Source organism: Myotis myotis, unplaced genomic scaffold, assembly GCF_014108235.1.
Source record: "Myotis myotis isolate mMyoMyo1 unplaced genomic scaffold, mMyoMyo1.p scaffold_m19_p_1, whole genome shotgun sequence".
NCBI lineage: Eukaryota > Metazoa > Chordata > Mammalia > Chiroptera > Vespertilionidae > Myotis > Myotis myotis.
In genome coordinates, this window is record NW_023416313.1 from 96,672,861 (window position 1) to 96,689,458 (window position 16,598).

The following is a 16,598-nucleotide window of genomic DNA, read 5'->3' on the forward strand; positions in this document are numbered from 1 at the left end:
TACGGTGAAGGTAGAAGTAAGCCCAGCATTCCTGGAAGTTTGTTCTACATTTTATTTTGGAAAGGTGACAGTTTGCATTACTCATTTATGTCTTGAGCATAATCAGCCCATAGAGCCTGAACTCCAAGACTTTGATGTATTATTTTAAATCTACAAATCCCAGCCATCTGATTTTTCATCTTCTCTATATGTTATTTATGAAATGCACACCATGTGTTAGGCAAGATGCAAGATAAACAAATAACGCTGTCCCTGCTTTCCAGAGAGTTATTTGTGAATAGAATTACAAGTGAGTTCCAGACATCGCTGTTTTCATCAGTCAGTTGTGTGGTCAAGACCACCATACAGATAGATTTGCCAAGTGTTTGGTCTCATATTGAATGACAACTTAGGCTCTTAGGCACATTTTTACTTTTTAAAAAAAGCTTTAACTCTCTCAGGGAACTGTAATGCAAAGATTAAGGTAGGATACTTCTCAGATTAAAGGTACCCTAATAGCTAAATGCAGCTTACACTATAACCATGGAATACTCAGGACTCAAAGAATCAAGCTCAATATTCCATTTGAATCATGCAATTTTGGAGCTTGGAGGTAACTTAAATAATTTAATTACCATGTCCCATTATGTTATGTAGTAGGTGAAACAATGGTTATAAGAAAGAGTAATTTAGGCAACACAAACATTTTAACTTTATAGTTACATTTTATATTAATGGTATAATAAAAATAAATAAATGGCACATTAAACTCATGATTTCATGAATATTATTTCTCAACAGAAAACTAAGTAAAAAAATGTAGTCTATTTAAAGATAAATATAAGTAATAGTAAACACAATACATAGTCAAGCCCTAAATTGTGGGGTGGACTATAAATGATAGAAAATTGGAAAATTGATTGAATTAAAGTTCCACATTTTATACATAAGAAAATGTGGAATATTAAAACAATTTTCTTCCCTATTGTCCAAAGCAAACCTATCTTTCTTCCTGGGTTTTGGATCTCTGTTAGTGGCATTATCACCCATGTAGTCACTTAGGAATAATACCCTCAAATCAACTTTGATACTTGCATTTTTCTCACCTCCTATATTAGGTCACTCATCACTGTTCAGTTTCAAGTTCTCATCTCTCACCTAAACCTCTTGAACAAGTGTATGTCCTCTAGACTGCCAATCTCTTTCTCAATCTATTCACATGCTCTTCATTCTTTTATGGAACACAGACATAATCTTGTTATTCTTCTGCTTAAAACCCTTTCCTGGTTTGTATCAGTTAAGACCCTAGTAGGAAATAGCTGAAATAATCAAGTTAGGAAATTTGAGGAGTGCTTGATAAAGTGGCAATTTGCAAAGCCAGAATGTAGAGAAACAATAAAAGATGGTGTAGTAGCAGGCCAATGACATCAGGCCTGTTATCACCCCCAGCGGGAAGGAGGAAAAAGGAAAGGTATGGGAGAAGTTCGCTGTTGAATGCATAGAGGCTCCTCCCTGGAACAAGGCTGCAGGAAGAATCCAGGATTATGAATAACCAGACCCTTCTCTTTCCTCTCCCAATGAGCCCTACTTTGGCCAAACATAACAAATTCAGATGAGAAGAGAGCTTGTTAATATAATCCAAAAAGGTCAAGTCCCCAGATTTACCTTCTGTACGTCTCCATGCTGTTTGCTTGAGGAAGGTGGACAGACAGAATATAGCCAACACTCAGACCTATTATTTTTTAATGAATTGAAATCTCTTTAGACATTCAAAATTCTTTAACCACTTCTCCACAACATCCTGTTCTAAGTATAATTTACCATTTCCCTTCCCATATTCTATAGCTATGTGAGACATTTTTGAAACCATGATTTTCCACATTTTATTTTATATTATTACCCCTCCTCCCCTTTCCTCATCTCTGCCTGGTTTCTTCATCCTTCAAGTCTCAATGCAAATACTATCTCCCTTTTGCATCTCTCTTAATCCATCCAGATGCCAGCTCCCTATAATATATCACCTCCATGTGATAGAGCAAGACCTGCCCTGTGCACCACTCATTCCGCTCTGAATAAGAAGAGCTACGACTTTCTGAAATCCCTGGCCACAGTGTCAGAGGAGGGCTCATCTAAGAGGAGCAGAAATGTGACCAGCTTGGGACAAATACTCTTTTTCCTTTGAGTCCTCTCTTATGGGTCTTTTCTACCATTTCAGGACAAGAAAACAAAGATGGGGACTAAGGGAAAAATATCAGGCTGTATAGGCTTTTCTCTAAAATACTGGTAGAGAAGGAGGAGGAAGTTCAGAAGGAGAAAGAGGAAGAGGAGGAGAATCCCATTTTTAAGGGGAGGATTTTGAATTCCTCTTCACAATTTCCCTTTTCTTGCCCAAAGTAATCACTTAGCAGTATTAGCAGAGCCTGGCCACTATATGTCTCACAAGGGACTGAGATTGGGGAGTTAGGCTCATGGGCCTTAACAGCTGTATTTTTTTTGTGGGCAGACACACATGCAGACAGACCAAAGTGTGTCAGCATTATGAGACCACTGTGGTCGTTGTCCCAGGTGGAATTCCAGTTTACTAAGGCTAAGTATTCATTTCAGGAACCAGGGCAGGCTCACTGGTGATACTCTAGCTGCAAAAGCAGCTGAATGCCTTGAGGCATAGAGAAAGCAAGGATATGATTTTTGCTAAGGATAAATATTCATTGCTGGGCCCAGATTAGGCCTCTCCAGAGATCTTAAACTACATGAGCAGCTAAACTTCTGCCTCCAAAGCTCCACATTATTTATTATACAAGGTTTTAGCAGTAGGGAAAGCTCTGGTGGAGAGATTATATTATAGAAATAGACTAGAGGCCGGGTGCAGGAAATTTGTGCACGGAGAGGGGGTTCCCTCAGCCCAGCCTGCACCCACTCCAATCAGGGACCCCTCAGGGGATGTCTGACCACCAGTTTAGGCCCGATCCCTGTGGGGTTGGTCCTAAACTGGAGGTTGGACATACCTCTCACAATCTAGGACCACTGGCTCCTAACCACTCACCTGCCTGCCTGCCTGATCGCCCCTAACTGCCCTCTTCTGCCAGCCTAATCAAGCCCCCAACTGCTCTATCTTGCCAGCCTGGTTGCCCCCAACTGCCCTCCCCTGCTGGCCTGATCTCACCCCTAACTGCTCTCCCTTGCTGGCCTGATCACCCCTAACTACCTCTGCCTGCCTGATCGCCCCTAACTGCCCTCCCCTACAGGCCTGATCTCACCCCCAACTGCCCTCCACTGCCAGCCAATTTGGTTCTGATTGATCAGTTTCTATGCCAGTCAGCCTCAAAAGCTCCACCCCCTAGGCAGCCATTGGCTCCTCACAGCTGGCCCAGATTTGGTTCTGATTGGTCAGTTTCTATGTCAGTCAGCGTCTCTGGGCCTATCAACGGGGCCTAATCAGAAAGGTGGGGCTGATCAGCAGCCCCAGTGGAGGCCTGGAGAGAAATGGAGGCATGACTGTTGGCCAGGCTGGGAGAGAAAGAGAGGCAAGTTCTTATCAATGGCTGCCACAGAGGCTCTGGATCAGACCTTGCCTCTCTGTCTCCAGGCCTCTCTCTGGGCCTGATCTGCAGCCCCCTAGGCAGTTAGTGCTGGCTAGCCACAGCAACCCAGCACTGACTTCTGGTCTGGTCTAACCTTCAGTGGTTAGGACCCTGGCTTTTTATTATATAGATATTTTATTTGGAGGTCAGGAATTTCAAACAATAAGAACATCTATATCTCCAATGGGCTATACAGGACAGCATGTCCAGCTTTTGAGATTCTAATTGCCTGTTTCTTATCAGAAATATTTTTAAAAATTATTCTTTTGATCATTCTCTCCTTCCCTTTTACCCTCAAAGTATTTTGATTTACATTTCTACCATTATACTCATCATAGTCTAACATACATTACAATTGAATATGAGTCAGAGAGCAGGGAAATCATCTTATATGTCTTTGAGATTTCTCAAGACTAGCACATATGAAGTCTTCATTAATGTTTGTGAAATTTAATCATGAGACATTCCCAAGACCACATTCTGATCTCATAATTTCCTTCTCGGCAAAGCACACACTAACTCAAAACCTTATAAAATTTTTTTAGAAAATTTCCTGATCTGAACTTTTCCAAAAAATAATCACACAGACATATCTCATTTCTCAGAATAACTAACTATAATGTTTGCTTTTAAAGGTTTTCTTAGTGTATTTATTAAATTAATCTTCAGGAATAAAGTGCCACAATGCAGCCATTTATTGACAATTTTCCCCCAGGCAAAGATGATAGTCTAACTTTTCCCAAGAAGGCATAGAAATGGCATATATATATATATATATATATATATATATATATATATATATATTTCAACTTCACTAGCTACTAGACAAATGCAAAACAAAACGACAATGAGATATGACCTCACACTGTTAGAATGGCTATTATCAATAAGACAAGTAATAACAAGTGTTGGAAAGGTTGTACTGAGAAAGGAACCCTCGTTGACTGCTGGTGGGAATGTAAACTGGTACTGCCACTCTGGAAAACAGTATGGAGATTCCTCAAAAATATTAAGAATATAGTTACCATATGACTCAGTAACTCCTCGTCTGGGAATCTACCTGAAATTTCTGAAAATATTTATTTGTAAAGATATCTGCACCTCTATGTTCATTGCAGCACTATTCACAGTGGCCAAGACATGGAAACAACCCTAAGTGTCCTTTGATAGATGATTAGATAAAGATGTGGTACATATATACAATGGAATACTACTCAGCCGTAAAAAAAAAAATAAAAAAAAAATGAAAGACTGCCATTTGCAACAACATGAATGGACCTTGAGAATTATCAGACTAAGCAAAATAAGCCAGTCAGAAAATGCTAAGAACCATATGTTTCACTCATATGTGAAACTCATAGACACAGACAATAGTATAGTGGCTACCAGAGGGAAAGGGAGTATGGGGGTAGTGGAGAGTAGAAGGAGTCAAGTGTTTGGTGATGAAAGGAGATTTGAATTTGGGTGGTGGGCACTCAATGCAATATGCAGATGATGTATCATAGAAATACAACTTGAAACCTATGTAATTTTATTAACCAATGTCACTCCAATAAATTTAATTTTTTTAAAAAGATGATATAGTCTAAACTAGGAAATCAGTGGGTATTATGTGGCTGCTGGTAAGGAAAGAATAGTCCATTATTTATTTGTACCTTTAATCTTGATTTCTAGGTATAGATTTTGATGATCAGATCTACTTTCTGTTACTATAAACAACTCTAGAAGGCTGTCATATCCGTTGCTTCCTCAAGAGTCCCATGGCAGAATGAACATCTGGTGGAGTCTGGACCATGGGGACAGGTGTTGTGGATCCTTTCAGAGAATTTTCACAATGACCTCTTTCTTGACCCATCCCCACCACTATAGTGCCTTGATATGGGGTCCCTGCAGCCATACTTATACTATTGACCTCACCTCCTATCTCACCCATCATGGGTTTGGCCAGAAATAGGGGCTAATCAGGTAGTCTTCCTTTAGAATACCGAATGGGAATAAAAAGACAAATATTTAGTCTTTCCCCATGTTTCAAGATCAAATGAGTACTTAGTATGCATCTTCTGGGTGACACCATTTTGTTATATAAACAGTGAGTAGAGGAAATATGTGTTCAGAGAAAATCACCAAGCAAAAGAAGGAAAAAGGAGAAGAGATGAGAGGCAGATGAAGAATTCCACTGAGTCCAAGCTTTTCTGAGGCCCGATCTCTTTCATTCCTAGCCTTGAACTCTGGGAGATATGAGCATTTTTATACAGAATTCATTATTTGATTAAGCCAGTTTGCGTTACTTTATTTACCTGAAACCAAAGTGCCCTCATTAATACATTAGGTGGCAAGTAGCTAACAGAGGTCACCAAATATACAATAAAATCCAGGAAGCCAGATCTCCAAAGACAACGTTAGGAGACGCATTACTGTGCTTAGCATTGTCTGAGCGTACAGTACTCCATTCTATGTTTTTATTTATTTTATTTTATTATTTTTAAATATATTTTATTGATTTTTAGAGAGAGAAGAATGGAGAGGGATAGAGACATAGAAACATTGATGAGACTCAGAGAAACATTGATTGGCTACTTCCTACATGCCCCTTAGAGGAGCAAGCCTGCATCCTATTTGTTCCCTGACTGGGAATTGAACCTGTGACTTCTTGGTTCATGGGTTGACACTCAACCACTAAACCACATTGGCTGGCCTTATCCTGTTTTTTTAAAAAAGTAATAAAAATGTTTCTTTCAAGTCACTGAAGGGGCTCTGATGCTACAGATTCTTTTTACAAAATCTAATGAAAAATCTTCAGATTAAGGTTTAGAGATAGTGATGAATTTCCTGCTTACATTGATTCCTGTGCATCTCAAAGTTTTGGTATTATTTTCAAGGTGACTCGTTGCTTCACTTATTCATCTCTTGGCCAAACATTCTAACTAGCTTTATGGCTTAAGTGATTTCATGCAAAATAAAAACAAACAAAAAAAACTTTTAAAGAAATTTGATGTACCACATTTTAATTTAAACTTAATTAGTAGACTTACATAATGATTTTGATGATGTTCAGAGTATTGATTATATTCAATAAAGTATAGATAGTTTTCAAAAGTCATATATTGGATAACAATTATGCATACAATACTAGCTACTGGGATATAAGGATGAGGACTGGTTAATTACCTGGAGGGATGCCAGGTAATTTTTTGCCTGGCATCAAAAAATATATGAGGTTGGATAACTCTGCCAGGCAGAGAGTACAGAAGACCATGTGCTTTGGAGGAATGGTGAGACTTTTCCCAAAGGACAATGTGGAAGGGTGGCAATGGTGAAAAATTTAACTTGGTGCAGTGGTCTTTCACTAGTCACTTGCATTTTCCCTCAAGTGTTTTTGACAGAAAAGGCTGACTTCATTGTTCAATTCAAATAGGTATGTTAAAATGTGTCCCAGAGCAAACATATCAATTAATTTTGATTTTTAAACCTAAGTGGGAACAGAGAGGGAAGGGGGGAAGAGAGAAAGAAAGAAGGAGGGAGAAGAAATTTGGCAAAGATTTACCTCTGCTCCCCTTTCAATATTGCTTTTCTCAAATATCTTCTTTTACTCTTTTTTGGAGGACTGTATTCTCACATTATCTCTCTATTTGTATCCCAGGGGTATTGCCCTGCCATTCACAGGTAATTTATTTTGGTAAGAATCAGAATGGATGTGGATAAAGAAGTGGACATGAGTGAATGAATAAATGAGAAAGGAGAAGCAGCAGGCCAAATGACCCTTTCTCAATGTAGAAGAAAATACATAAATTTGGGCATCTACAAAATGACTCACTTGAAAGCATTTGTGTCATGTACCCTCAAGAAGTCCCCAAGGCTTCAGATAAGCATCCTCCAGTCTGTAGAAGCTGGTATAGTGAATGGTGGCAATTATGGTTGTGGGCTGCCTCATGTTTGGGCTGAGGCCAGTCTGCTTCCTCAGAGGGAGTTCTCTCTTCAGTCCCCCTAGTGGGAGCTTCATCCCTGTGGCCTCCAGGGCAACATGAACAAGGAATGATTCGGGAGATCATCACTAAAGACTGAGAATACAGTCTTGGGTGGTATTTGGGGGTGGGTAGTATAGGGAATCAGACCTTTTTGTTTGAGATCTTGGAAATGAGAAGAGAAGGTACTAAGGAAAGGGAAGAAGATGTGGAAATGAATCAGTGTGTCAGAGACAGAGACACTGCCTTGGATCTCAAGTCTTGGACTTCATCTGCCTCTATTAGGAGCAGAGACTTAAGATTTTGGTAACTGATTTGTAATCACTTTTTTTCTACTGTGTTTTATCAATCATCCTTCCTTCTTGGTCCAATTCACATATATTTTGGGCAAATTTCATAATTTTATTGTCTCATTTTAATGATCAAAGGCTAGCTTTTAATGTTTAAAACATAGTCCAATACACTTTCAAGCTACCAAGTAATACCAGACTTTAACTTCTATTTGTTGCCTGCCCTTTCCCCATTTCAGACTTGAGATCGGACAATGGCTGCTTGGAATCAGGAAGAGAGTAAAGGTCATGGTTTTGGCTTTCAACTAACTCCCCTCCCCCACTTTCATTTTTCAAGGCTTTGCTCTATCATGGGGACATGGAGATGAAGGGGAAATGCAAGGCTGGGATCTTCTTAGTAACTAGTCTCCTGTCATTGATTGGAAGGCACCCGCCATTGCACAATGGATAGTTCTCAGTTTTCTCTTGTCATGGCCTCCATGGTGATAACATATGGAATTCGTGCTTGCATGTGTGTGTGTGTGTGCGCACGTGTGTGTGTGTGTGTGTGTGTGTGTGTGTGTGTGTGTGTGTGAATCACCTTAATTTTGGCCCCTTCTATGACTGAATACCTTTTAAAGGAAGGCAGCTGTGTCAACATTTAGGTCAGTCCTTCCCCTAATGCCCTTTTCAGGAGGGGCATCGCCTCACTTAACCTGGCAGCTGACTGAACAGCCCCAAACACCAAGTTATCTCTGTTTGCTGTGCTTCTTCCAATGGACCAAGGAAGGAAACTCTAGGTTCTCTTCCAGACATTTGGAGGGTTGTGCACAGTTGGGATACAGTTTAATGCCCCCTCCCACCCCACTCTCCTGTGGTTTCCAGGGACATTGTACCACAGTCCCTTTAAGCCCAGCTGGCATAGGATGCTCCCAGGACCACCCGCTTTCAGAACAGTGAACCAAAAATTGTCTTCATGTCCGTCCGCAAAGGGTACGTGTATCGAGTACTCCTGAGAACTTTTTCTCTACGTTGCACTCTGATGTAGAACAGGCATCAGATTTTGCAGAATTTTCACTCTTTCTTCTAGGCATCACAAATCTTAACTATTGGTTCTCTTGGGGCTCTTCCATCACATTGCTTTGGGTGGTGTTGGTGGTGGTATCTTCCTCCCTTCTTTACTGGGAAGGAGGTAAAACTTCTCACTACAAACACTGCCCTGCTCCAAAGACAATGACTACAAGGACCCCTTCTCTTTCCTTCCCAGTCCTCCCCCTACCTAGACTGGAGAAATGAAAGCTTGGTTGATGACAGTATAGATGGTTCTGTTCCCATTAGTAAGTCTTAGTGGGTTGTGTCTGATCTAAATTACTGGTAATCTTGGCAGATCTTTAAAATGTGTAGTAATAGGAGCCTTATGTTTGTAAAATGTAGCCAGTTCCACTCAATTTTTTGTGTATCTTGTGCAAGAGGGGTTGTTATTGTAAGATAAGATTCTGATGTGTTCAGGTAGGATGATAAAAGCAGCTATATCTAAGCTTCCCACCTTATATAATGAAGTTACTCTTTATTTTGTGGAATCTCAAAGGTAGGTTCCAGAATTTGGAAATGATGGGCACTAATATTTCATAAGTTAAAGTCAATGTGTCTAGAAAAATTCTATGGAGAAGTCTAGCAAATAATTGAAAACATGATATGAATCTGGAGCATGGAAGAGAACTTTAGTAAGAAAGAAAGATTATTTGGAGCCATTAATGTGTAGATGGCATTTGAAACGTTGGAAATTAATGATATCTTACATGAAAGGGAATCAGATATAGAGGCAAACCCTGGAGACCATCAATAAAGGATGAGAAGAAGATACTAAACATTTTTTAAAAAGTGTCAGAGAAACAGAAAAGATTAAGAGGAGGCGAACAAAGAAATAGGGAAAGAGAAAACAGAATTGGAGTTTGGCAAAGAGCGAAGGTGAGGAGTGATGAGGAAGGGGAAGTGTGATGTTGAAGAATGACGGAAATGAGAGAAAGGAGAGCTGGCTGTCAGGCTGTGGCATAGTGCCACTGACACCTGCCTGAGAGGTCTCTCCAAAGCCCCAGTGGCATAAGCTGTCCAACATGAATCTGGAAAAGGTGTGAAATTTAGGGTTCTCCCTAAATACTCTCGCTGGCTGTGTTAATGTGATAACTTATTCACATAACATGATGATTTATTTTTTTGAATCCTCACCCAAGGATATTTTTCCCACTGATTTTTAGAGTGGAAGAGAGAGGGAAAGCCAGAGAGGAACACCATGTGAAAGAAACACTTTGATTGGTTGCCTCCTGCACAAGCCCTGACCAGGGCCTGGGCTGGGAAGGAGCCTGCAACTGAGGTATGCCTTTGACCTGAATGGAACCTCAGACCCTTTGGTCCACAGGTGACGCTCTATCCACTGAGCCAAACTGGCTAGGTCCATGATGATTAATTTTATGTGTCAACTGGGCTAGACTGTGGCATCCAGTTCTTTGCTCAAATACTAGTCCAGATGTTGTTGTAAAAGTATTTTTTAGGTGTGATTAGCATTTATAATCAGCCAACTTTAAGTAAAGCAGATCACTTTCCATAATGTGGGTGGGCCGCATTCAACTATATACTAGTAAAGACTTTAACAACAAAAACTGTTCAAGGCTACAACAAGGAAACCTGACCTGTGTTTCCAGCCTGATAGCATGCCTGGCAGACTTTGGACGCAAGCCTGCACCATCAACTCTTACTTGAATTTGTGAGTGGCCGGCCTCAAGTACATAAGCCAATTCCTTAAAATAAATCTTTCCCTAATTCCATATACTATATTAACTATATTGTTAATATAATCAAAATAATTATTATTTAATTAATTTCCCAATAAATAGAATTTGTATAATTAATATATATTAAATGAAAATATATCTTATTATTTATATATAATTACATGTTACTCTTAAGATATCTTAATATATTACATTAATATATAATATATTTTAATACAATATGTTGGTATAACAAGAGAGGAATATGCTAATTAGCCATTATACCCTGAGGCATAACGACCAAGAGCTTCACGACCAGATCACAGATCAGCAGGAGGGTGGGCCAGTGAGGTACAAGGGACTGAGGAGAGCTACAGGAGGGGGCAGGGCAGCAAGCTATGAGGGGGGGAGGGGGGTGAGGAGAGCTACAGGAGTGCGGGGCAGTGGGCAGAGAGCTACAGGAGGGTGACAGTGACCTACTGGCGCACGGATTCGTGCACAGGGCGACTAGTATACATAATAAATGATAATGTATTAATATTACATATTATGTAATATAATATATACTCTATATTATAATATGTAATATTATATATTATGTAATATAAGATATTTAAATTTATATACATAGATCTATATGACAGAAACACTAATATAGTTAGCTATTGTTTCTGTTTCTTTGGAGAATACTAATACATGTGTACATTTTAGCATAGGACCAGTATTTCAATTAGTAGCTTTGTGTATGTTATTCCCACTAGATTACAAACTCCCTTAGGTCCAGACTGCTTCTCATTCATGTTTGTATCTACATTGTCTGGCATATTTTACACACATAATAAATAACAGAATTAGTAGATCAGCATGCTCTTCTTGTTAGTAATGGATTAAAAATGTCAGATATTTTTTTCTCATGAACACCATAGTTCTGGAATAATTTTGCTGTAATTGATGATAACAAGTTTGGTGTCTGGTATTTAACAATACTGCAGGCTGGATACCTGAGAAGAATTCATCAGCAGGTGGCATATACCATTTGACACCAAGGCAAATGCAGTTATCCTGTGCTCTGTGATGCATAGGTGTTGCAGCTGATCCAACTCTCTGGCCACAGACTCAGTATGCAAGACATGATGTGTTTCTTCAATATCTTAAAATTGTATTAAGTCTTATTCTGAGTCTTTATCTTGTTCAGTTCATGGGAAAGATAGTCACTTTCCTTATTGGAGTGACCTGTATCCCATACAGGTGATGGGAAGAAGGGTATTAGGTAGGAAACTCCTAGCATCATTTTTAAAAATTATCTTTATTGTTGAAAGTATTATACTAGTATATGACCCTCTTTTTCCCATTGACTCCTTTTAGCCCACACTGGACCCCTGCCCCAGACCTTCACCACACTGTTGTCTTTGTCCATGGGTTAGGTATGTATTCATACAAGTTCTTTGGTTAATCTCTCCCCACCCACCTCCGCCTCCCTGCTGAGATTCCATAGTCTGTTCCATGTTTCTATATCTTGGATCTATTTTGTTCATCAGCTTATTTTGTTCTTTAAATTCTACATATGACACTTGTTTTTCTCTGACTGGCTTATTTTGTTTAGCATAATATTCTCCAGGTCCCTCCATGCTGTCTCAAAAGGTAAGAAATCCTTCCTTTTTACAGCTACACAGTATTCCATGGTGTAAATGTGCCACAGCTTTTTAATCCACTCATCTATTCCTAGTATCTTACCAGCACAGTAGACTGTGAGGTCTTCTGTGTCATGCCTGTGCCCAGCCTGCAAAGTTCCTCCAGGCGCAGCAGCTCTTGGCCTCTGGCCTGTGCATTTCTTAGGACATGGGGTTCTTGGCCTGGAAAGCTGGTGCCTAGAGTTCAGCCTTCCTGGGCAGGCCAAGGAAGTGTCTCTTTTGCAGTTCACTGTCTTCCCTGGGCACCACCATGAACTTGGATGTCTACTCCCTTCTATCTTTTTAATCAGTGGAGAATGCCATGTTCTCCTTTTTGTTGTCATAAGAAATGCTCCTAAAAAGTCAACTTTACTAAAAATAAATAAATAAATAAATAAATAAATAAATAAAAAAGTAAACAAGAGGAAGATGTCATGAAGTATGAAAACACTAAAGTTACCTGCATGTAAAATGGAGTGAAAGGAAAATACAGCAAATTAAATGTTTCACTTACCTTACTGGTGCTTTTCTGTTCGCAAGAAAACACAAGGTGGCAACTATAATATGAGTCATCAGGAAAGCTGATCCAATACCCAGGAGAGTCCATATATCTAGAATTTCAAACCAACAAAAGGATACACACACAGTCAAAAATACGAGACACTCAAAAACGCGGTGATTTGTTTAGTCACAATGTCACTTACTCTTCTGAGAGTATGTGAGATCTGCAGTCGATTGGTTAACTTTGATGTGGCATCGATTTCCGGCCCATCCTTGTTGACATCTGGAAATGAGATAAAAGATGACAGTTAGAAAAACAAAAAGGAAGTAGCAACATATTTTAGTAGTATTGTCATGGAATAAAATGATGAATGTCCATACATAATGAGATACCTGCAATGTGGGTAACTTTGATAAGAAACTAAAAATGTTAAACCGAAGCCAAAATTAAATTTCATTATTTTCACATTATTGTGTGAGATGATGTTTTTTGTGGTTTATCTCCGCCTAGATTATAAGATGGGCACTTAGTTTTCAGAGACTTCCTTTTTTGTTCTCAAAAATTGACTTGTTTTTCACCAGTGTCCATATTACTTTACTCATTTGTCTCAAACTTAAAAGCTAGCACATTTTAAAAAAAACGTGATTTAACTTACTTCAGATACTGATACAGAAGATTCAAATTATGGATTAATACAAATTACAGGGCACAAATATTTTTCTTTAAAACAGATGATCCTTCAAGTTCATAGATTTGGAATCAGGTTGGTAATCTCATGGGTTGTATTAGGAATACTACTAGAATTTCACTACCTTTGTTTTACTTAGGGACATACATGATGAAATGTAACACTGGGAGCATCTCCTTTGATTTGGGTAGTTTTCAGATAGTTCAGAAATGGAGACTAGCTTGTGCTCAGAGAGATAAGACTTATTTCTAAGTGGTAAACGTGTTAGAATACTTCTGGTAATATGTATTTGCATATGGGTGTGAAAACTTGTGTACACATTCTTGTTTACCAGAAATAACACAATCCAAATGAAAAAGGGTTTAGTTGAATTTCCTGCCAGGTTCATGGTACATGCTACAAAATAGGATTAAAACCAGCTTCTGAATAGTGTGCTTAAAAGCTGTGTATTGAACAATGCTTCTTCAGCACACATTTGCTTTAGTTTCAATCTCTTTTTGAATTTGAAAACTTGAATGATCAATAGCAATTCTTTCAAAAAGCAATAGCTTTTTTAAATATAAAAAGCTTAGAGGTTTAAGGAGGTCCATAGGAATATCTTCTTTCCTTAAGAGGTATTCTTTAAAAGGTAGAAATGTAAGACAACTTGATTGTTTGGATGTTTCTGAAATTCAAATTAAAATAAATCAGAATTGTTGATTAATGGAGTATTTTTTTCTTTTGAGTTTCTTATTTATGTATTCTTTTATTTATTTATTTGTTAAATTTATTTATCTATTTTATTCTCATTTTTCTTTTCATTATTTTTCTTTCCTAATTGTCATTCATTTTAAGTGCTTAAAGACATTTTTTCATCTTAGGTAACCTTGTAAAACATCTAATATTATTTTACATGCATACATTGATACTATGGCTTTTATTCTTATAATCCTCAGGATATAGTTCTTGGCAGTTCTCAGTTGGCAGTGTGACTCCACAGGTCAGTCTTTCACATGTGCACAAACTGGTGTGGCCTAGAGACGGGAACAGGTTTTCATTTTGGTTAATTGAGCATCATTGGGTTTTTGAAAATGTCACTTCACTGGCACGAGGATCACACTAGTTTTCCCTTTAGATATATGGTAGGTATTTGAATGTGCCTATTAAGATAAATGTCAATCGACATTATCTTAAAATACCACTTAAAAAAATGAATGGGAAAAATCCAAATGTATGCTAACTTTTGATCATCTATCTTCTCTCTATTTGCCTATATATTTATATATGTATGTGTACTTATGTATTATCATCTATCTACCTACCTATAGTGTGTGTATATATATCACTCTTCTGGTGATGAACAAATAGAGTATTAAGTGACTTTTCTTTTGACTATGTTTTACTGAAGGAAAAATTTCAACTATACTGGAAAATATTTTGATGATAATTTTACGGAAATAAGTATAGATGCTATTGATAAAAGGAAAATTAAAGACAGGCAATTTATTTTTACATTGGTAAAAATATACCTGTAAAAAGTAACGGGATATAACCTTCCTTTAAATAGTACATAAATATATATCATGGAATTTTTATTTATTTATTTTTCTACTGAAGAACAATTATATTAAAGAATAGATCAAGGTGATATAATCTTATCAACTACCATGAGAAAAATAATAGAAAGGAATGTATTTTAAGGGCCCAAATTAATTTCAAAATATGCTGAATTTTTGTCACTTTTGGCCAAAGGAATTTGAATTTAAGAAGTGTGAATGAAATTTTGAGTTAGATATTTATAATACAAAACATTTAAAGGAGTTATTTTAGAAGAAACTGAGGATCCTACGCTCAAAAGTTCCCACTTAAGTATATTTTGTACATCAGTCTGCTATATTTATTTATTATTATTTTTTTAATCCTCACCCTCTGATATTTTTTCCGTTGATTTTAGAGAAAGTGGAAGAGAAGGGGAGAAACAGAGAGAAACAGCCCTGTGAGAGAGGCCCACCAATTGCTTGTCTCCCTCACATGCCCTGGCCCTGACCAAGGTCTACTGTTGAGCCTGGAACCAAAGTATGTGCCCTTCACCAGAATGGAACCTGAGATCCTTCAGTCTGACATTCTATCCACTGAGGCAAACCAGCTAGGGCCAGTCTGCCTAATTTAAACCAAATGTTTTCTACATGTATTTTCAAGGGGGCTTACCTGTGAATTTTAATATATATTAATTAATTTTGAAATATGAATAGAAATTACTGAAATTTTAAAATTATACAGTAATATCTATGATTAAAAAAATTCTTGTCCCTGGACTGTTGTGGCTCAGTGGTTGAGTGTTTGATTCCTGGAGGTCAAGGTTGATTCCTGGTCAGGGTATTGGCTTGGGTTGCAGGCTTGATCCCCAGGAGGGGGCATGCAAGAGGTAGCTGATCAATGATTCTCTCTCACCATTGATGTTTCTCTCTCCCTCTCCCTTTCTTTCACTGAAATCAATAAAACATACTTTAAAGATTCTTGTCAATTGTTCCTTGAAGCAGAAATTGTAATCTCCACACCAATGTGATTCCAAGCCATCACTTCCTTCCTATTTAATGTTTGTCAGATTAAAAGTAATACATGCTTAAAGCAATGTATGTTTGAATACAACCCTTCATATCCCTATGCAATTCCATCCTCCTTATGTAACTAATTTAAACATCCAAGTATGTCTCTTTCCACTCTTTTTACCCTTTCATAGGACACACACACACACACACACACACACACACACACACGTGTGTGTTTATTGTAATAGAAGCATCTACATCTCTCTGTCACAAACTGGCTGTAACTTTCAACAATGCATTATGGATTTCCTTAAGGCCAGCTGTCTACTAGTATATAAACAACCTATATAGACAATTTTTAGAAATTAACATATCATGTATATATTTCTCAGTTTAATATTTTTGTTGTTGCTTTTCTCCTTCTCCTCAACCCTCTCCACGAAGGAGAAACATTAGCTTGGTTGCAAAAAGAAGCAAGTAAGAATATGTAACATATATTTTATCTTTCTTTGTCATACTAAACCTCTTCTATGGATAATTCAGTGTTCAGAGTAATTGTGGCAGTTAGATCCTTAGACTCCATTCAAACAGGGAGAATGGATGAGATATTGGGAAGATCTCGGTGTGCTTTGATTAGGATGCCAACCAGAG

The 16,598-nt window shown here is 38.0% G+C and overlaps 1 protein-coding gene across 1 annotated transcript in view; it reads right to left on the bottom strand.

The window, feature by feature from the left end:
- MALRD1 (MAM and LDL receptor class A domain containing 1) overlaps positions 1-16,598 on the bottom strand; it is a 628,376-nt gene that overhangs the window by 27,321 nt on the left and 584,457 nt on the right. The window contains exons 36-37 of the mRNA XM_036345532.1: positions 12,934-13,013; positions 12,744-12,840 (exon numbers count right to left, since the gene is read on the bottom strand). Coding sequence (XP_036201425.1) covers positions 12,744-12,840; positions 12,934-13,013 — 177 coding nt within the window. The remainder of the gene's footprint in view (positions 1-12,743; positions 12,841-12,933; positions 13,014-16,598) is intronic.